This window comes from Myotis myotis, unplaced genomic scaffold (assembly GCF_014108235.1).
Source record: "Myotis myotis isolate mMyoMyo1 unplaced genomic scaffold, mMyoMyo1.p scaffold_m19_p_7, whole genome shotgun sequence".
NCBI lineage: Eukaryota > Metazoa > Chordata > Mammalia > Chiroptera > Vespertilionidae > Myotis > Myotis myotis.
Window position 1 is genome coordinate 82714894 of NW_023416379.1, and position 23171 is coordinate 82738064.

A 23171-nucleotide genomic window follows, 5' to 3' on the forward strand; every position below is an offset into this window, starting at 1 on the left:
TCAGTTGTCTCCCACATGCTCCCCGATCTGGGATTGAACCCACAACCTGGGCATGTATCCCGACCAGGAATCAAACCAGCAACCTTTCGGTGCATGGAACGACACTTGACCAACTGAGCCACACCCTCCAGGTCTGCGATAGAAATTTAATCCCACAAACCCTTAGTGTAATCCCCAGAAAATCATGCCCATTCTTAGTTTGTGTACCAGGAGCCAATTTACTTTCTCATGTACCAAACGCATTGAGTCAGAGAAAGTTGCCTGTAAAGTTGCTGACGACCAAAGTTTATCACAAACAGTCTTGTGGCCTTGCAGCTGTCACCCCTGGGAGTCCAGGCCACTGAGGCAGCATGAGAACCCCTCACACAAGTGAACACAGAATATTTTGCTGAATTTACCAAATAAGTGCTCAGTGCTGCCATCAACTGCCAGATAAACATTGCAATGGAAGAACTGTAGTACCTCCTCCAAATAGTGGGAGTTCTGCAATGCATTTGAGGAAGAACCCCCTGCTAGGCCCTTTCCTGAAGCTGGGAAGCTCCTGGGTACACACGGCCAGGGAACCCTTCCTAGTAATTCTACGGCTGGAGAAGAACCTGGCTTTGCAGGAAAACGGGAGAAAGCAGCATGAACTCCCAGACCTCTTCATCAATGGTAGCATGCAAAACGAAGAGTCCCACTATGGTGGACATTCTCCTCCTAACCTGTCAATCTAAATGGAGAAACAGGGCAAGGGAACTTTAGTGTCGTGTGGGTGTCTCTGAGAATAGATGATCTTGGCAGAAAGGGATGTGCTTGCTGGACCCAACCTCTGGAATCTACACTACGCCTTGATTCTCCTTGCTTCCCATCCATGAGTGAGGATGCCTGGGTGGCTGTCTCATTGTGCTAATTGATAGGGGTTAAATTCTAGTGTAAAATAGTCACGCTGGTTTTTGGCATGATTACCCTGCTTGCAAAGGCATGCTTGGACAGGAAGAGGGTATATAAGAGAATAGCTGCCGTACTTGAGAAATGGAAAAGAAGCATGGATTCCTTGGGAATCGAAACTGTGATTTCCACCCTTTTGTGTGTGTTTGGCTCTCACCCGTGTCATAGGGCAGTCCTAGGCCACAAAGTCATGGACGTGTTTTGAATTACTAATGAAAATCACACAGCTGTTGGAAAATTAATCCAAAAAGAGGTCCAGCTGATAGTAGGTTGGTAGTAGTAGTATTCAACCTAACAAATACCTCTTGAGCACCTGGTTTAGTATGGTTATTATTTCCTTCAATAAATATTTATGGAGAATATGCTGTAGTTCAGGGTAGGGCTCTAGGAGTTATCTTGGAAAACAAAATAAGGGATGAAAGTCCTTCCCTCAAGGAGCTTATAGTCTAACTTAAGTCACTTTAGTAAACACCAGGGAGATTCATTCCTCAATTGCTTATAATGTAGTTGGGGAGATGAAACCTAGCAATGTGGAAAACAAGTCTGCTTAACTGCATAAGATAGCACCTGAGCAATGCCAGCTGAGTCATATAATTGCCATAGGAGTCCAGGGGCATTAAAAGGGGCTTTATGGCCTAGATGGGACTAATCAATAAACGGCATAGAAGAAAGCGCACCTTTCCCACAGGCAGTGGTGTCAAACTTTTAGGAGAGACGAGAGGAAATAGTCATAGGAATGTAATGGACTGTATGTTAATGGTAGCAAGGCAACTGTGTATTTGGGGTTTGTGAGGCTCTGAGCACAGTTGTTTCTGTATGTTTATTTTAAAGATAATGTAATTTTAATAATTGTGCCCTAATGAAATAGCTTTGCACAATCTTTTGTTTAAGAAGTACTATTAACTGGTCACTTTTAAAGAGTGAGCAAACTCAGATCCCTATAGGTTTCTTGAGATGTTGCAAATTCAGTATATGGGGAGGGCAAAAGTAGGTTTACACTTGTGAATACCCAGAACAGAGTTTATTCTTGTATTATTATTAATTATTGTATTATTTATATTACAACTACGAACCCAATTTTCCTAGCCCACATTCTGAGGAATCTATAATAATGAAAGCATAATATGCTAATTAGACCGGACATCCTTCCAGGCGACCTTCCAAATGAAGCGGGGGATTCGAGGGAAGCCAGGGTCCTGGGTACCAGAGGGAAGCCGGTGCCAGCAGCCTGGGAAAGAAAGGCCTACTCTTGCACGAATTTTGTGCATTGGGCCTCTAGTTTGTTACATAAACAAATGCATCCTCTCAACTCCAGTTGTTAAATAGAATTGCATCTACTTATATAGTGGTTACTTAACGTTTTCACCATGGTGTGCACATGTCCTGGTGGATATATAAAGCGGTTAGGATGAGGGTGGGCAGGGCAGATCCAGTTAATCCGAGGACTCTGAGCTGGGCTGAACTCTGTGAATTTGTAGCCATGCTTCTCTATTTGTTCTGCTTAACTAAGGAGCAGCGACTCATGCAAAGGAGCCGTGGGACCACTGGCCAAGTTGCTGTCATTACTTTCTTAGCCATTTCATTTTGACACTTCATTATGAGCCTAAGATTTCAGTCTGTGAAGAACAAAAGAAGCCATTCAAGAGTGACTTTTGAGACTCTGATAGGCCAAAGTGCTAAAAGAAATACTGGTATGCTCCTTTCTGAGCAGAATTTCAACATCTCCAGCCCCTCTGTGGTGCAGGATTTCTCTATGGCGAGAAAGGAGACTTTGGGCTGGTGTCTCCTACCCCTCAGTGACTGCTCTTGAATAGGTGTCTACTGTTCCTAAGAAAAGAGGACCGTGATGAAAACTGTACCATCTCACAACACAATATACCTGTAGTGCTGGTTCCACCCCAGTTCTGTCCCTGTGGAGTACAGTTCCCTAAGCCAATCCTCACATCTCATCCCTGCCCCTCCCTCCCTTCCCATATGGATCGGTTTAGGACTCAGTGGTTCTCAACCTTCTGGCCCTTTAAATATAGTTCCTCATGTTGTGACCCAACCATAAAATTATTTTTGTTGCTACTTGATAACTGTAATGTTGCTACTGTTATGAATCATAATGTAAATATCTGATATGCAGGATGGTCTTAGGTGACCCCTGTGAAAGGGTTGTTCGACCGCCAAAGGGGTCGCGATCCACAGGTTGAGAACCGTTGGTTTGGGTGTTCGCATATGTTTTAAGCTGCACAATGAACTCCTGATGTTTCTGTTGGGACTTCCAGGTCAAAAATAACCAACCATTCCCTGTGTGATGTGAATAAGGAAGGACTTGATCCTAGAAACCTTTAGCAGCTATTTGAGACACAGAAGGAGGCATTGTTGGGATGAAGCTGGTACCATAGAACAGAGCAGCAGGGCGACCTGGCTTCCTGGGAACATCACAGGCTGCTGCAGTGGTCTCTGCCCGAGGCCAGCCCAGCTCCAGGCTTTTCAGATCCATAACGCCATGCATTCCCTTCAGTACAGAAACCAGTCCGATGGGGTTTTTCTGTCACGTGCAACCGAGAGCATATGAAGCAATATAATTTTCTTTTAAAGAAAACATTTTTTAAAAGATTTATCGAACTCCAATAGCTTTCTAAGTACCTTGTTCTGCCCTAACTGGTTTGGCTCAGTGGATAGAGCATGGGCCTGTGGACTGAGGGATCCCAGGTTCGATTCCGGTCAAGGGCATGTACCTTGGTTGTGGGCACATCCCCAGTAGTGAGTGTGCAGGAGGCAGCTGATTGATGTTTCTCTCTCGTCGATGTTTCTGACTCTGTTCCTCCTCCTTCCTCTCTGTAAAAATATATCAATAAAATATATTTTTAAAAATTAAAAAAAAATACCTGTGCTTTGTAAAAGGGCTTAATTTCATTTACTTTAGTATATCACAAAGCAAAAGTAAATGCCACTTCTTAAATTTTTCCTGGAAGGTCTGAGATTTAACATATATTAAAAGATAATTTCTCTTTGGTGAGTACTTGATCTTAAGTCAATACTGGTTCTTTGCCTCCTCTTCCTCCTCCTCCTCTCCCTCCTCTTCCTCCTCCTCCTCCTCTTCCTCCTCTTCCTCCTTCTTCTTTTCCCTTAAAAGAAATATCCACATCTCTAGCTCATACTAGTAGCTCCTACATATGGGAGCTTCACTTCCAGGAGTAGCTGTAGCAATGCCATTGGAACAATCCTGCTGCCATGCCACTCTGTAAAACAGTGACCTCAGAGCGTGCCCTCCCTCCAGGAGCCCGTTCTGATCTTCCCAATGACATAGAAAACGGAATCTCACATCAAGGATGGCTGAGTTCTTCAGTCCTTTCCTCTTTGTCTTCTCATCTGCTTTCTCACCTCCTTTTCCCTTTTTTCATTCTCCTCTTTTTCATGTATTTCCTTCTTTTTCCTCGTCCAACTTAGCTTTATCCCATTCTTCTCTTCCCATGTTATTCTGTTGGTTTCCCCCACCCCTTATTTTATATGGGCATCTACCTGCTCACTCTACCAGGTTATGTCCGCAGCATCAACCAAAAGCTTGGTACCCCAGCCATAGTGTTTCCGGCATAGCTGAGAAATTCTCTGTAATTTTAGTTATGTGAGCTAAAACTAAAAGCTTTGATAAACTATTCTCTTTTGACATTTTTTTTCTCCTTTCTCCTTGTCAAGGTGCTCTAGATGAGTGATGCTTAAAGTGTGACACTCCCCCACAAGTAGTAACATGACCTGTAAACTTGTAAAAATGCAAATTCTCAGGCCTTTCCCCAGACTTACAGAATCAGAAACTTGGGGCGTGGGGCCCAGTGAGCTGTGTTTTAACAGGTCCTCCATGTGGTTCTGGTACAGGCTAAAGTTTCAGAACCGCTGGTCTATATTATTTTTCCTCCTGCCACCAAATTGATTATATTTTCCTAAAAACTTTCTTAGGGGGATGAGGTTGTGGGAAAAGTACTTTCCCTTTAACTTGAGTAGCGGTGCTCAGTGACGATGCCTGTGAAAGTATGTCTGCATGCTGCCTTCTCTGCATTCCAGGGCAAGATCATTCTATTTTCATAAGCCGCAGCTGGTAGCAACTAGGAATATACTGCAGAGCCCTTGTTCCTGGCAACCGTGGCCGTTTTCCAGCCCGTGCTGGCTTTGCCCGCAATGACTCCAAGAGAGGGATTCAGTCTCACAACTGCGACACCTAAACCTAGAGTCACCCATCTCCTCTCATCCCAGCATTCCTTCAGCTCTCTGTTACTTTTCAATGGGCCACTGTTCTCCTAGATGCCAGGGCTTTTAGAGTCACCTTGGACTCCTCCCCCTTCTTGGCTTCGCCTGTCCATTCCCACCTCCTAAACCAGGTCTTGTGTCTTAGCATCAGGTGATATCCTATCCCTTCTCCCTGGCTCCGTTGTCTCTTATTTCAGTCCATCTTACTCACTATATTTCAGTCCATCTCACTCACTACATACAAACTACCTATTTAATTTTCCTTAAATTGTCATCTCTGATTGCCATTCTCTTGTTAAGACTCTGGTGCCCCTAGAATTCCCCTGACACCCATTGTACCCTTCTGAGCCTCTGCGAAAGCCCTTCCCAGAGGGTCCGCTCTCTGTCCCCTAACGACAGCCCATCCCTCCCGTTGCTCATACTATCTGCTGGGTCAGGAATGCCCTCACTCAACATGTCTGCTTATTTAAAGCCTGTCCTTCCGTCAAGGTCTAGCTCAAGTTTCACCTCCACATAAAGTCAACATTGATTACTCCAAGTTGGAGCTCGCTCTCCAGACTCCAAACGGGCCTTTCGCTTCCACCTTTATCTAACTTAGATGGTTACCTCTCCCATCTCTCCACGTGCCTTACTAGCGATGTGAGGCCGGAGTCTGTGTTTTGTCAGACTCGGTGCTCTTGATGCCTGTGCACGCTCCTTGAACAGTTATCTACAAGTGGAGAAAAGAGGCAAGTACTAAGTATTTAAGGAATTTTCAGCATGTTTATATTTTCATGAGCTCTATTTGTAGATGTGTAATTATTGTTCTTGTAAGTGTAACAAATAAATCTGTTATGAGTAATAGGCCTCATTATTCTCACTGTTTTGACATTAGAAGTGGTATTAAGAAAGCATCCCTGACATGAAATGGCTCAGCTTGCTTCTGAAGAGCTTCTGTAAAAACAAAAATTTATGAACCCATTTTCTTTGACATAAAAAACTTTTGTGTCGCAGGTACATATATGTTAGTCTCATATTGTAGACATTGAACAAAATTCAGTAACTTGGTAAAGGCTTGAAAACACAAGTATTTTTTTGCATTGCCAAACAATTAACTTTATTTAGTGGATAACTGAGGTATCTCTACAAGAATTTCCAAATATTTGAATTGAGCGAAAATAATATTTTTAGCACATATTATTTTGTTATCGGTATTATTAGTTCACCTTACTTAGCAAAATGTTTATAATGTAATATTACTAATTAACACTACTTTCATAATTAATACTAATGTAGTAACTAAACTAACTTAACACTAAAAATAAAAGAAAAATATTAAAGCCCCACTAATGAACAATATGAATTCATCAAGAGCCAGAATTACAGTTTTACCCACGGGAATGCAATTCTCTTTGGTGCACAGGATGACACTTTATTTTTATTTATTTATTTTTTTATTAAATCTTTATTGTTCAGATTATTACATTTGTTCCTCTTTTTTCCCCCCATAACTCCCCTCCTCCCAGTTCCTGCCCCACCCTCTGCCCTCACTCCCCACCCACTGTCCTCATTCATAGGTGCACGATTTTTGTCCAGTCTCTTCCCGCATCTCCCACACCCCATTCCCCCCCAAGAATAGTCAGTCCATTCCCTTTCTATGTCACTGATTCTATTATAATCACCAGTTCATTCTGTTCATCAGATTATTTATTCACTTGATTCTTAGATTCACTTGTTGATAGATGCATGTTTGTTGTTCATAATTTGTATCTTTACCTTTTTCTTCTTCTTCCTCTTCTTAAAGGATACCTTTCAGCATTTCATATAATACTGGTTTGGTGGTAATGAACTCCTTTAGCTTTTTCTTATCTGTGAAGCTCTTTATCTGGCCTTCACTTCTGAATGATAGCTTTGCTGGATAAAGTAATCTTGGTTGTAGGTTCTTGGTATTCATCACTTTGAATATTTCTTGCCACTCCCTTCTGGCCTGCAAAGTTTCTGTTGAGAAATCAGCTGACAGTCGTATGGGTACTCCCTTTTAGGTAACTGAGTTTCTTTCTCTTGCTGCTTTGAAGATTCTCTCTTTGTCTTTTGCTCTTGGCATTTTAATTATGATGTGTCTTGGTGTGGTCCTCTTTGGATTCCTTTTGTTTGGGGTTTTCTGTGCTTCCTGGACCCGTAAGTCTATTTCTTTCACCAGGTGGGGGAAGTTTTCTGTCATTATTTCTTCAAATAGGTTTTCAATATCTTGCTCTCTCTCTTCTTCTGGCACCCCTATAATTCTGATGTTGGTACGCTTGAAGCTGTCCCAGAGGCTCCTAACACTATCTTCGTATTTTCGGATTCTTTTTTCATTTTGCTTTTCCAGTTGGGTGTTTTTTGCTTCTTCGCATTTCAAATCTTTGACTTGATTCTTGCACTCCTCTGGTCTGCTGTTGGGAGTCTGTATAATATTCTTTATTTCAGTCAGTGTATGCTTAATTTCTAGTTGGTTCTTTATCACAACATCGAGGGTCTCATTAGATTTCTTGAGGATCTCACTACATTTATCGGCAGTTTCTAGAAAATTATTGAAAGACCTTAAAAGTGCGGATTTTAGCTCTATATCCTCCATTTCTGTCATGTTTCTTTGTCTCCGCATTTTTTATGCTTTCTTGGTGCACCCCCTTGTGGTCTTTGTGTGCAGTTTTGTTGTATTTAAGCCTTGATTGTTGTCGGCAATACTGGGGGTGATTTGTCCTCCAGGCTAACTGGCTATGAGAGTCAGCTGTGTCTGCAGTGGGAGAACTTCTGTGCTGGATCTCTAGGGCGGTGCTAATCTAGCGTTTGCCTAAGGCTATCCGGCAAATTCCTCTGTGCAGGGCTTGGGCGGGGATCTACAGGGCGGGCAGGGCGAGCAGTTATGGCTGCTCTCAGTTCCGTCCCCAGGGGCTCTGCCTCTCAGAGTCCCAGCAACCGCTGCAAACCTCAGAGAGAAAGCTGCCTTCGAGTTCCGACCGAAGCCAGACAGTCCTGCTTCTCCCGTTTGAGTCTGGGTCCCTAGAGACTTGCCCGGATCTGGAGCTCAGAGTCTGAAACTCCCTCCTGATTGAAAACAACAACCGCGCCCTCAGCCGCCAGCCCACTCCGCATGCACTCCGCACCTTAGTATTTGACTTCAGCACTGCGCCTCCTCTGAGTCGGTATGCTCTTCTCTTTCCTCCTAGTTGTAGAACTTCCACTCAGCCAGCCTTCCTGTGGTTCTGGATGATGTCCGTTCCGTCTTTTAGTTGTATTTTTGAAGTGGTTTTTCGAGGCAGCAAACTCCGGAGTTAACCTATGCCGCCATCTTGGTTTCTCCCAGGATGACACTTTAAACAACTGGGCCACACCAGCCGAGGGTTAAGTGCCTTCTCCACTCTTACAGCTCCACCCAGCCCGCTAGATCACTTAATGTCTTCTGTTGGGCACTGTCTTTACCCCAGGGGGCTGAGCTCAGGGAAGTGCACTGGTCCATGGCAAGCTAATGTTAGAAAAGGGCTAAAAGCAGTTACGAGAAAACAGGATTTGTTTAAATAAAGTGGAACCTATAACACTGTTTTATAATTTATAAATATACACTTAGCCAATATTTCTCTAGTGCTGCTAGGTAAACATTGAATATTGGGGAGTCACTGCTTATTCTACTGAACACAGAAGTTATTGGAAAGAGTGATCTCATCTAATTTACTTCTTGGAAGGGAGCAGTGGGAACTGGTCATTCTTCTAAGTGGGAACTTGAATGTTGACTTTCACATGTTGTTACTTCTGACCCCTCTCATCTGAATAAGAGGCCTTGGTCCATTTAAAAAGCAATGGCATGGAAGAAAACTAACCCAATGTAAAAACAGTGGACAAAAGTGAAAAGGCCATGACCTTTCCAACCTCTGACCATTGAATGTTCCCATCATTTTCTATAGTTCTATAGTTCTGTTTCCTTGGGCACCTCATGTTAAACATTGAATATTGGGGAGTCACTGCTTATTCCACTGAACACAGAAGTTATTGGAAAGAGTGATGTCATCTAATTTACTTCATGCTGCCAGGCCTGTGGATCACCCTCCAGAAGGCCCGGTCCTCCTTGGCCCCAGAAGATGTCACTTTCTTTGAGTATATTCAATTCGGCATTGTCCTTCTGGCTGCTGGACGCCCACCAGATGAAGAGAACTCTAAGAGCAGAAATGTGGAAATTAAGAGACAGACAAAACCACACGCCTCATGTCCTCTGCTGTACACAAATGCAAGGATACAGAACCCATTTGAAAGGAAGTCAATGACCTGCTTTTTTTGTGAAGATTGTAGTCTATAAGAGGAGACATACAAGAGATTAACTGTAATATGGTAGGATATAGTAAGATTGTAGGGTAAAGACGGTAGTTGATGGATGTGTCACATTCCACAAAAACAGAGAAGGTTGAAAAGGTCAGGAAATTGAATCTGCTTTATAAAAGGCATCACCTTCCACCATTTATTCATGTATTCAGTAAACATTATTAGGCATCAGTACTGTGCTATGCACTGTGTGAGGCCCAGCAATACAATTCTTCCTCCAGGAGAGAAATAACGAATAGTTGCAATTCAGTGCCATAGATGCTATGACTGGGATGTGCACAGCGAGTCATGGAAGTGCAGAGGAAGGGCACCTCAGCCCAGAGGCAAGTGATCAGGGACTGCCTCCCAAGGGTATTGAGCCTCCGACAAGGAAAGAGCTTGAAAAAGAGAGCATCGCCATTCAGGGACCATCACATATACAGTTTAGCAAGAGTATAGGTTTCAAAGAGAAGCTATTGGGGAAACAGCAGATCTTTAAGAACTGGTTGTGTTCTCCTATAGAATTTGGAGGAAAATAGGAAGCATCTCTCTTTCTCTCTCTTGGTGTGTGTGTGTGTGTGTGTGTGTGTGTGTGTGTGTGTGTGTGTGTGTAGGTAGAATGATCAATTTATGATTTAGGAAGTTCACTCCAGTGCTAGAGTGTAGGGAAGTGAAACTGAAAGCAGAGAGACCAATCTGGAAGCTAAGCTGATTCAGTAAAAATCTGATCCAGGAAATAAATGAAGTACCACACTGAAGGAGAAGTGGAGGGACTGGAGACAAAGGGATAGGAGAGGGATTGGGGAGTTATTTAGAAGATACAAAAAATGGTCTCAGTGCCTCATTGGATATGGAGGGTGATGGAGAGGATTGAATCGATGATGACTTCCAGTTTTCCAACCTCTTGGGCTAATAGTATTCATTAAAGGCTATGACCTCTAAAAGGGTTTGAATACCCTTTGAAGAATTCAAGACAACCCACTGGAGTAAAAGAAAAAAAAAGCAGAATTCCATTTACCTTTTTCTGTTTTTTAGTTTCTATTTGTATGTGTCTTATAAAGTAGACAGTAAAAGAATACAGTAGTATTTGTACATAACTTTTGGGGAACTTGAGGTGCCTATAGAACATTTAGGCAATAAATTTCAGTGGGTAATAAGGGTCTAGATCAGTGATGGCGAACCTATGACACGCATGTCAGAGGGGACACGCGAACTCATATTTTTGGTTGATTTTTCTTTGTTAAATGGCATTTAAATATATAAAATAAATATCAAAAATATAAATCTTTCTTTTACTATGGTTGCAAATATCAAAAAATTTCTGTATGTGACACGGCACCAGAGTTAAGTTAGGGTTTTTCAAAATGCTGACACGCCGAGCTCAAAAGGTTCGCCATCACTGGTCTAGATCAACAAGACTGTCCAATAGAATTTTCTGTGATCATGAAAATGTTCTAATTATATACTGTCCAATACAGTAGCCAGTAGCCACCTATGGTTATTGAACACTTGAAATATGGCTAGTGCACTGAGGAACCGAAAATTTTTTTCGTTTATTTAAATTTAAATAGCCACATGTGGCTAATGGTTACCATATTGGAAAGCACAGATCTAAACTTAGAAAGAGACCCGGGCTTTCATTTAATAAGAGCTTGTACTGGCTAAGCTTGTTACATACATTTTTAAACAATTTTATCATCCCAACTACCTCACTGAGTAGAAAGTTTTATACAGGCACACCTCAGTGCCAGACCTCCCCAATAATGTGAATCATAATCTTTTTTTTCTATTTATAAAATTTCTTTGTTGATTAAGGTATTACATATGTGTCCTTATCCCCCCATAGTCCCCTCCCCATGCCCTCACCCTCCTGTTGTCTGTGTCCATTGGTTAGGTTTATATGAATGCATACAAGTCCTTTGGTTGATCTCTCCCCCTTTCCCCACCCTCCCCTGCCTTCCCTCTGAGGTTTGATGGTCTGATCAGTGCTTCTCTGTCTCTGAATCTGTTTTTGTTCATCAGTTTATGTTGTTCATTATATTCCACAAATGAGCATAATCATAATCTTTTTTGCTGGTGGAGATCTTGCCTTCAATTGGTAAAATCGCAACATCTGTGAAATGCAGTAAAGTGGAGCACAATAAAATGAGGCATGCCTGTGAAAGAAAAGAGTAAAGTCTTCCTTTATCCTTTTAATAGTAAAAGTTTGCCGAAACCGGTTTGGCTCGGTGGATGGAGCGTCGGCCTGCGGACTGGGGGGTCCCGGGTTCGATTCCGGTCAGGGGCATGTACCTGGGTTGCGGGCACATCCCCAGTAGGAGATGTGCAGGAGGCAGCTGATCGATGTTTCTCTCTCATCGATGTTTCTGACTCTCTATCTCTCTCCCTTCCTCTCTGTAAAAAATCAATAAAATATATTTTAAAAAAAATAGTAAAAGTTTATATTGCAAAGAAGAGCATATTTGCTCTGAAATATGTGTACTTTCTAGGTATTCTCTTTGGAAGAGAATACTTACACACTTTTCATAACCAAGTAACACTTTTATATTTTTCTTTCAGGTGGCTTGCTATGTTAGAGATTGAAATGTGTATTATTTTATTATTTTATTATTATGACTGCAGTCTTCTGGACCCATTGCCAAAACAGGTGAGTATTTCCAGAATTTTGAACAGTATGGCTTTTAAATTCGATATGAACTCTCACCCCTGGGTTTTATTTTTTGTTTATCTTTTTAAAAATTGTTATTATTGAAAGTATTACAGATGTCACCATTTTCCCCCCATTAACCCCTTCTAGCCCATACCCAGGCCTTCACCACACCATTGTCTGTGTCCATGGGTTATGCATATACTAGTGTATGTGTACAAGTTCTTTCATTTATCTTTTCCCACCCATCCACCCACCCCCACCTTCCCTCTGAGATACATCAGTCTGGTCCATACTTCTATGTCTCTGGATCTACTTTGTTCATCAGTTTATGTTGTCACCCCTTGGTTTTAATTAGTAGAGATAAGCTACTCATTCCTTCTCTTAGACCTGATCTTAACAGGTGTCTAACATTGAACCAAACTAAGAAGATACTCCCTTAATTCTGCATCTAATCTATGTACTCCATCATCACAAGACCAGGACCCAATAGCAGTATTTCCACCACTTAGTGTTGGGACCTCTTCAATGAATTTACCAATGGTAACCCCTCTTCCTGCATTAGATAAACACGGCCTTGATATTGGGCTTGTTTCCCTAGAAAGATATGTCTGTGGGTCCAAAAGTGAACCATCAGTTTTGGAGACAGATTGTAGCCCTTGATCCATTTATGGAAGAAAACTAACCCAATGTAAAAACAGTGGACAAAAGTGAAAAGGCCATGACCTTTCCAACCTCTGACCATTGAATGTTCCCATCATTTTCTATAGTTCTGTTTCCTAGACCAACAGCTCTCAAACTGGTGGGAGCATCAGAATCACCTGGGGGCTTTGTTAGAATACAGAATACAGGCCCCACCCCTAGATTTTCTGATCCAGTGTGTCTGGGGAGAAGCTCAAGAATTTGCAATTCTAACAAGTCCTGGTCCTGCTGATGCTACTGGTCTGGATACCACATGTTGAGGACCACTGTCCAAGGGGAAATGCAATTTAAGTCCTAAAGTTTGGAGGTCATTTTGAAAATTCTGGATAAAAGGTGCTATTTAAGCTGAAGGTGCACTCGAAGGGCTATTCACATAGCATTTTGTGCTTTGGTTTAAGCTTGATATAATGAGGCTAATCTATGGAGGGATAAATAAAACCCTTGGGTGACATTTCAGTAGAAATTATGTAAGTGCATAAGTGACACAGACAATATTGTATTACTCACAAAAGTGCACCTTTCAGCATTTTCCTCTAATTTCTTTTGCGGTTCTATTTTGAGAACAAGTAACTATCAGTCATGAGGAGCTCTCAGAATCCTATAACGAAACGGGAGTCAAATACCCTTCACACAGGTTCTCAGCTGAGGACAGGGTTTGGGGTTTGTTTGTTTGTTTGTTTTTAGCAAAATGAAGATCAGGGCCTGGCTATACAGGCACCACATCCTGGTCCCTGGTCCCCGAGTTAGATGTCACATTTTTGCCCAGATGTCAACTATTTCCCCACCAGCAAGAAACAGAAAACCCCTTTTCAGATCAGAAAGATAACCTTCGTCAGAGTCACATGACCCCAAAGCTGGAGATCAGTCATTGTGACCAGATCCCCAGGCAAGATATTCCCAGCACTTCCTTCCTAGCTAAAAATTCTGTTACTTGTATTTATTATATTATTTTACATACATCCTAGTTCTGTGTTGATACTACTAAGAACTTTTTTTTAAAAGACATGCTATTTCAGTTTGTCAAAAGTACAGGTCTAAGTGAATTCTCATGATCTCAAAGGGCATTCTATTTCATAAATTCTTATTCTAGAAAGAGAAAGATCAATGGAAATTATGTAATTATTGGGCCTGTGTTACTAAGTTGTAAAATGAGGTGATCAAAGAACCGCAGGAAATGACCTTCAAATGTCCATGTTCTTGTAGGATGTGGGAGGGGAGTCGTCTCCATAGGAAATCTCATAAAACCTCTGGATTCCCATTCTAGAAAAACACACTCCTCTTCATACACACAGAATTGTGTCTGCAATTTCACAGGATCCACAGAAACCCTGAACTCATCCTCTCAACTCCCCTGAGAAGCTCCTGGCTAAGGAGCCCATTCCGGGCCATGTTGCTCTCACATTTGACGGTAGACTAATGACTTAAATTGGATCCATCTCCTCTTTCCTCACTTCTCCTCTTCCCCTCAACTCTCACGGCTGGCAGAATAGGTAGCTTTTCTTTTTCAAGCTTTCAAACCTCAGCAATCTCTGTATTATTTGTAATAAACTGACCACCTCTCATCTCCATATACATTTATTCCTTGTTCATAACTAGAGAGAAAGAAATCAGAACATTTGGAACCCACAAAATATCCTTTTGGAAGTTAGGACCTTTGGTCTACTGTAATAGTGATTCACTTATACCACCAACACCTCATTTACTTTTTATTTTATTTTGTTTTTATTTTTAAGATTTTATATTAATTTTTAGAGAGAAAGGAAGGAAGAAAGAAAGAGAGAGGAACATCAATAGGAGAATGAAACATGGATCCACTGCCTCCTGCTCGCTCCCTACCAGGAATAGAGCCCGAAATCTGGCCACGTGCCCTCACCAGGAATCGAACCAGCAACCTTTAGATGCACAGGATGACACCCAACCAACTGAGCCATACCTGCTAGACTTATTGAACTAAATACTAACTGAGCCATGCCTGCTCAGTTGGGTGTCATCCTTTAAAAAAGGCTTCCTTGCTTTTTAAACTTCTATTACATGGCATAGAGGTCTCACCCAGAGATTGTAAGTAAGGTGTCCCAGTTAGGGGCCAGAAATGTAGAAAGAGTCTTGTTTGTGGTATCCTGTTTAGCCAGACAAAGTGAAGGGAGGGTAGCTGGTGAAACTGATGGGATGGCCATTAGGAGAAGGGATTGCCTTCTTTTCTGTCCCTTGAGTGGAAGGCTCAAATCGATAAGACTCATCAAGCAAACACTTCCAATCTTCTAAATGTAAATTCTGGATCTTTTAGGGGATAATTATAAGTGAATAAACTGTAGGTCTAAAGCCGTTGGTTTTGTCTGTCTCTTAATTTCCACATTTCTGCTCTTAGAGTTCTCTCCATCTGGTGGGTGTCCAGCAGCCAGAAGGACAATGCCGAATGGAATATACACAAAGAAAGTGACATCTTCTGGGGCCAAGGAGGACCGGGCCTTCTGGAGGGAGACCCACGGGCCTGGCAGCATCGAGACCTGAGCTCGACTAAAACGTGCTGCTGAACCTTTGCTTTAGTATTTAGTTCAAGAAAATGTCCAAACGGTGCCTGTGTCTGCGACCTCGAGAGTAGACCAAGAATCTGACACCGCTCACTGATATGAAGACCCGAATACGTGGTTTACAGAAAATGTTTAAATGATCAAGAAGAGGAGGCATTTCTTAAGAAGTTGGAATTTGGTTTATGAAAAACTGTATTAGAACCTTAAATAGTAATAATGCCATTTGAATGAAAATCTGATTACAGTAATTCACCCTGAAGGCAACATACTTAAATTTCTGTGTTGAGAAAGGCTAGCATCAAAAACATTAAATAATGATTTCTGGAAATGTGTATTTTTCTTAATATGATTCTTAACTAGCAATTGGAATTATCAAGCTCTATTAATATAATTCTTTATTGTGAACATGTCTGATGCTAAAAGTATGAATAGCCCAGCCGGTGTGGCTCAGTTTAGCATCATCTCATGCACCAGGAGGTCACCGGTTTGATTCCCTATTAAGGCCTATGCCTGAGTTGCAGGCTTGATCCTTGGTAGGGGTATATAGGAGGCAGCTGATCAATGTTTCTCTCTCATCAATGTTTCTATCTCTCTTCTCCCTCTTCTCTCTAAATCATAAAGACATATTGTTTAAAAGGTAAAAATAAAATGAAAGCTTTCTAAGACCTGTGAAGATAGGAATTATGTCTTACACTCATTTCTACACTCAACTACATCTGGGACAGCACCTTCCCTATAAGACATTTAATAAATGTATGTAGATTGATGTATTGATTTGTATGTATTTCAATTAAGGTGAAAGCACTCTTGACTCAACTTGTCTGTAATCACAGTTTAAGATACTATTTTTGTTAATGTATGGATACATAAATATAATGATGTGTCAAGGCAGATAACAACATTTGGCTCCATTACTTGAGACTTATACCTGAAGTGTTTTCTATGAAATCCAGAAAAGAAGTTCTGTCATCTTCAGGAGAAAATATGACAATAATAACAGAGTGGTCGATGTCATGATTTGTCCTTTAATATTCAATAAAAAGCTGCTTGCCTTCTTCCTTTCACAGCAAGTAAGCTTTGTAGTGCATGCCATCCTCTGGATTATTTGCTCCCTGTGCTAGAATTATCTCATGGCGCTGATAATGATTGCTTAGTCATCTGTTTCCTACCAAGGAGCAGATGACTCCCTAGGAGAAAGCTAAGTACTCGGAGTATATTAACTCTTCCAGACTAATACAGTGATTTTAAAGCTTAGCTGCAGCTTGTAACTCAGCTTAGCGGGCTCAGGGGTCTGGAGACCGAAGGGGCTGAGGAAAATGTAGAAGTCCCCAGCAGATTTGAGAGTTGCAGACTAATCTGGCAAATTCCTCTAAAGATGCCAGGTGTGTTCTCAGGGAAGGCTCACAGTGAAACACTGCATTTGCAAATGATACACACTTCAGCTGAATTTGCAACCACTCAGGGCTAGTGTTTAGTTCATTACTGCTCGGTCAGGATGAATGTTAGCTGTCAAGTTTATGCACTTTAAAAAAAGAATCACCACCATTTAATTCTGCAGTTCTGTCAGTAAATGCTGAACTCTTGTTCCTGCTACCAAATAAAAATGAAGTTATAATCTGTGTCCATTTCTTTTCTTGGAACAAGGAAAAGAAGAGTTGGTGTGTTTTTTTAGTTTTCTTTTCTTTTTTTTTTTTTTTTATCACATGTGCCACACTGGCTACCTCCACAGGGATGTTCTGCATTGTGTTAGATGATCTCACATTGTGTTAAAATATGATCAAAACCACATTCAGAATTCCATTCTCTTCACCTAACCAGCTCTGCAGTCACCCCGCACATACCCGCACTAAAACTTGTCACTCCACCCATAACTGCTTGTCCTCTGAGGTTTTAAATCAAGACAGTCTATCTCTGGCCAGAGCCTTCTACCCCCCTCGTTCTCTCATTTATTCCCAGAACACTTACTTTTCAGCATCACAGGGAGCCTCGTTCCCCAGCTGACTACCAGCTTTCTTCTGCCTCCACATCCTCCTCCACCTGATGCTCCTTAGGTTGCCTCCATCCTCGTGACCTAATTACCTCCCAAAGGCCCCACCCCTAATACCATCAACTTTGGGGATTAGTATTTCAACATGAATTGGTGGGGGGCAGGGACATAGACATTCAGACCATAGCTGGAAGTAATCCTGCACAGTGGTTTTCCTTTCTAGTAGAGTTCTGGCTCTGTATTTGGCGCCAGTGGAAGACGCTGGACAGCACTCACAAATGAGGCGCAACTGAGCACTGTGCACGGGGGACCCCAGACTTAGTGAAGCAGCCTGGAGCCTGCAGATGGGAGTGGACCAGGACACCTGGCTTTCCTTAGCACAATGTCCTTTGTTTCAAAAAGGTGTTTAGGATAAATGTTTCCATCTTTCTCCATTAACTACTGGGCTTGGATAGATTTTTAAAACTTATTAGGGTTTTATTCATTTTACAGTCTTATTTCTTGCCATTTTAATAAATGGCTATAGGTTATTACTGGCGGGAGTGCAATTTTATGTGTAAACAATTTGTTTTCTTGATAAAATGCCTACCACTTTCTAGAAACCACCACTATGACCTTTGATCACTCGAGCAATGACTATGTGCCTAGAACTTGCTAAGCCCATTTCATCCACCCACTTATTTTATTCTGACAACAATACAAAGCATAAGCTTGTTTCTAGTATTATCCCCATTTTTATAAATGAGAAAAGTGGAGCTCAGAGAGGCTGGGTGACTTACTGGAGGTCACATAGCAAGTTTGCCTCACAATTCATGCACATGCTCCTTAGATTTTATTGTTGTTGCTGTGAAAGATGAGCATGTTTAGAATTATATAGGTAAGTGGAGATAACATCCTGACTTTACTGCTTAAGAGGCTGAAATCCAAGCAGGAGAAACGTCATGTGCCCTTGAAGGATGTTCAGTGACTAGTGAAACAACCCTCTGAGTGTGACGGTGTAACTGAACCGTTCTTTGAAGGCAAACAATGGAACAAGTGAGTAAATTTCTGATTTATTTCGGCAACAAAACATTTCTTTCCACGGCCTATTCATTTGTAGATCCCCCAATAAAAAAGTAAATAAAAGATGATCAATTTGACTCAACATTTAGTTGACTGCACATCATTATCCACAGAATTGGTTATACTCCTCTGCAGAGCCCAAGGGTCAAAGAGGCACAATTTGAAAAACACTGAACTAGACAAGCTCTGTGTTGTGGAGACATCCCCTGTCCTCTGAATGTTAAGTGCTCCCCCAAATTCCCCTGTGCCTTGACAGTTACTCAGGGTCATGGGGCCAGTTTGGCCAATGGGCTATAGGTAGAAATGATGTGTCAATTCCAAACACAGGCATTGGGATAGACACTTTATTTTCCTCTTCCCCTGACATTGTGGCAGGGGAGCTCTGCAACCACAAGAAAGCAGAGCTCTCATCAGCCTGAGTCCCTGGCCATCAGAGAGGAGAAGAGTCCTTTCCTACAATGCATTGCTCATGGTTTGAGCAAGAGACACTGATGTTTGCTGCCACAGCAGAAGCCAGGCAACCTGCACAATCTCAGAAATGAAGTCCTCTTTTTTTTATGCCTTTAGCCCTCTTTTCTCTGACCCGATTTTATTCACAGGAATATCTGCTTCCAGGACACTCCATGCCAGTTCAAGAGGGTGACTGGGTTCTAACAACATGACTTGCTGATAGCCAGTATGCAATAACCTTTTTTAAAGTTATAACATCGCAGTCAAAATTCTACTTTTGTAGTTTTACTGTGGTTTCTGCACCTTGCTCAACATGGCTAACAGCACAGGATGGAGCCTACATTTCCTTCTGCCTGGATGCCCTGGGTCTCCATCTCCGTCAGACTTAGGTCTCCAAGGCTCAGCCATCTCATTCTTGGCCAGCCCAGCGGGAGCTCTTCCTAGTTATGGAGAACCTCTCTTTGCCCCCCGCTTCTCTAAGGCTCATGTGGTGTCCCTGAAACTCAAAGCTCCTTGTTCTTTAAGAGTTGACCTCGATGGTGTTTCATAAACACCACAGCCTAGCAAAGCTTGAAGGGCAGAAATGGCCTAACCTGAAAATGTTTTCCAGGAAGTGCTGAGAAATAGTTAACATTCCATTTTTCTAGAGCAGCAGAGGAAAGAACAAACAACATGGTTAAATTGCACTTTTAGAGCATTCTGACGGTTTACACATCTTGATATAGTGATGCTGATAATAGTAAATGTTGATTGATTTTTTTTGTATTTGGCATTGTGTAAGCACTTTCCATGCTTTCCCATTCTTCTTTCAAGAACAAATAAGCACACTCAATATGGAAATATTGATTTTAGTCATCAATTCCAAGAAATGTGACAAACTGATTCATACAATAACATTTTGAAGTTGTTTCCAGAACTCTATTGAGGACAATAGTTACAAAACCAGGTGCTTGCTTTATAGTTTGCTGCACTGGCAGAAATAGCCGATAGCGTTTTACTTTTCAATTTATTTCCCTTTCAGAATAAATGGAAGCACAGTTTTCACTTAAGAAAAAGAGCTCCAAGACCATGGTTTTCTCTGCAACATTCAAGAGAGAGCAGCCACTCTGCTGCTGAGAGCCCAGAAGAAAGAGGGAGGACTCAGCTTGGAGAAGGAGCTCTAACTGAGTCCCTATTGACAGCTCAGTCATACCTCATGGGTCTTCATTTCTCCTCGAACACACGAAGGCTGGCCTGGGCTGGTGGTGCCGTCAGACCCTCCACACACCTCATGTCCTCTGCTGTACGCACATGGTCATGACATAAATATTGCATTAGTAGGCGCCCATTAAAGCAGAATGTGTGGGGTAAATAAGCCACAGCTATTGGCCTTTCTGCACCTTTTTTCATGAAGGGGATGGGAGGAAAGGCAGCTTGGAGAAGTGGAAAGAACACTGAATTTAGACCCAAACCTCTACGTCCTAACTCTGCTTCATACATTTACTAGCTCAGTTACACTTGACCTCTTGCAACCACCGTTTTCTGGTCTATAAAACAGGGATCATTCCAATAACTGCCTCAGCCTAATATTTAGATGGAATCACTGTGAATTCTGTAACCTACCTAGTGGCTCACAGTCATGATACAATAATGGTGAAAACCATGTCTGAATCAACTTCCCATACCTGTAAGTGTTCCTGGAAATTGGAGTCAATACTTACTGCAGCACTGTAGGACCTAGGAAACTTGTAGAAGCCCAATTGTGTTTTTTCTCCAGTAGATGTAAGCATGGCCATTCTGCGGTTCCTCTCGTTTCCTCTGGTTTCCTCTCACCGCTGTCCTGACTCTCACTTGCAGTTTTAGACAAACAAGTGTCTTTTCTGAGAACTTTGTATTTCACATTCTCCGAACCAGCTTGCTGAGAACAATTTCAGTTCTTTTCCTAACTTAATTTCTAGAGATCTCTACTCCCTCTTCTTTCTCTTCTAGAAGAGGCCCCAATGAATCCTGGAACTGCCTTTTCCATGAAAATACTTTTGGGGGGAAGATAAAGACCAAAAACCAAACAGAAAAGACAGAAAAGCTTGTTAGCCCCAAGTTGCATTCCCAGAATTCTTTCTCATGCTGTGTTCATTTCTCATCCAGCCTAAAGGAAACATAAGTACAAAATAAAATAAAAATGAGGTATTATCCCTTATAGGCCAGTGTCTGAAACATACATGAACTCAACTTTACAGAAATCATTCTCATTGTGTTAGATTTTACACATTGAGACTTTGCTAAGCTTTTTCTATATCATAATGTGTCATTCAGATGGCTTCGTGGAAAATCAAAAACAGTTTTTGAGAATATTCACTCACTCATTCATTCATTCATTCATTCATCCATCTATCCATCACCTAAGGTGATTCAACAGAGTGCCAGACACTGGGCAAGGAGAGAGCACGAGCAAGCAAGAGTGAGAGAGTGAGAGCGAGAGTGAGAGCGAGGAGAGACCGTGCCCTCAAGGATGTCTCTATTAGTAAAGGAGTTAGACTGTCTTCTTCTCAAGTGCCCATCTAACATCAGGTGCCTATTATAAGCCCATGACATAGGTACTAGCATTAGCTCCATTTTTCAGAAGACGAACTGAGGCTCAGGGGCATCGAGTGGCTTTCCTAAAGGCACACAGGTAGTCGGTGGTGAGCCAGGATTTAATCCAGACGCTCGGGCTCCAGGATCTGTGCTGTTAACTCTGTCTTTGCTTCTTCTAGGGGCACCATCAGAGATTTACTCCAAAGGGGTGAATCATACTCCACCAGAGCCTTGCACATTCCCACATCTCTGCACACCAAATAGGCAATCATCTCTTGCAGTAATTTATAAGCCCAAACATAGCTGAGATGTTTAAAATATCTTGGAGCAGTGCTGTCCACAAGAAGGATGATTTAGTGCATTTTTAGCTCTTACTTTAAAAATCTCTAGATGTTTTCATACCTCCTATCAAAGCCGTCACTGGGAGGAATAACATAATCAGAGGAAGGGGATTTAAACTGTAATAAGAAGTATTCACCTTGTCTAGCTGGTTAGCCATGTTATCAAGATGCTCCAGTGATTTCACTCTGAAAATATGAATTCCATCAACATTCCATTAAGCAACAGTACCAACATCCAAGATTGATGTGTGGTCGACGACAAGTGCAGTAGATGCTACAGAATTTCAAAACATTTCCAACAACACAGTCACTAGTAGGCAATAAATAGCATTTATAAGGCCTGATAGCATGGCTGGGGGGTATATCTATTCAACGTTCCACAAATTCTCCCAGACAATTAGTGTCCATGAAATATTGCTTTTAATAATATATTTCAGCTCACACTCTGCTCCCCTTCTCAACAGTCACCCATTAATCCTACCAATAGGTGGGAGGAGAGAGAGAGAGAGAGAGAGAGAGAGAGAGAGAGAGAGAGAGAGAACAAGTTCCTGGGTCTTTCTAAAACATGGGATATGCATCCTTGTCATAGATTATATGAATAAATTTGCATACAGCAAAAGACAGAAAATAGAACCTAATTAAACCTAATGGATGCTGATAGAACTGCTCTAGTTAAATCTAAGGGTGGCTGAAGAGTTGAGTCAGTGCTCAGTGGTGGGCATTATATCCACACCTTCCAGAACCCAGAGGAGGTTCTGTCACCTGAGCTGAGGCATGCCCTCAGCTCTTTTTAATGTTGCAATCCACATCTTCTTTCATTCTGGAAAAACAAAGGTAGAAACTGCAGACCCCTTGCATTGTGTCTGTTCCCTTCCATACAGAGCCATTTCCTCCTATTTCTGGTATTCCTTTGCTGAGCAAGGAGCCTTTTCCAATCTCCACATAGATCTCCTGAAACGGTTTCACCAAACTGATTCCCCTTTCCTATTGAAAACAAGGCTGCCTTACATTTCCCAGCCTTCCTTGCAGTTAGGTGTGATCATGAGACTGATTTCTGACCAATGGAATGTGGAGATAAGTGATTGACGCACACCACTTCTAAGTTTGGCCTATAAAACACCTTCCACGCACCACTGTTCTCTGCCTGCATCAGGGTACCAGTGAATGGCTCTGAGGCAACAGTGGAGCCACAGATGCAAGATGTCTGGGTCTCTGAATGACTGTGTGGAGAAGGGTCACCTCCTCCCAGTCCAAGCCTTAATGACATGTAAAGACAGTAAATAATAAACTTTTACTATATTAGGCCACTAAAATTTGGGAGTTGTTAGTTGCAGCAGATACTGTACCCTATATGTTTATGTAAGCATTTTATAACATGAATTAAATGCTGTGCTGTTCTTTGGATCAGGTTTAAGTAAGTTTAAAATTAATAA

General features: G+C 41.8%; 1 protein-coding gene across 8 annotated transcripts in view; it reads left to right on the plus strand.

The window, feature by feature from the left end:
- Positions 1-16960, plus strand: part of LOC118659779 (24-hydroxycholesterol 7-alpha-hydroxylase) — a 77559-nt gene extending 60599 nt beyond the window's left edge. For 4 of the 8 annotated variants that reach the window (XM_036316155.1, XM_036316156.1, XM_036316159.1 and 1 more), the window contains exons 11-13: positions 12028-12115; positions 14082-14225; positions 15183-16960. In XM_036316155.1, coding sequence (XP_036172048.1) covers positions 12028-12115; positions 14082-14225; positions 15183-15254 — 304 coding nt within the window. In that variant the 3' untranslated portion in view covers positions 15255-16960. Of the gene's footprint in view, positions 1-12027; positions 12116-14081; positions 14226-15182 lie in introns of those variants that run through there. The other 4 variants (XR_004968702.1, XM_036316157.1, XM_036316158.1 and 1 more) reach the window with 2 other exon arrangements.
- Positions 16961-23171: the final 6211 nt, after the last annotated feature.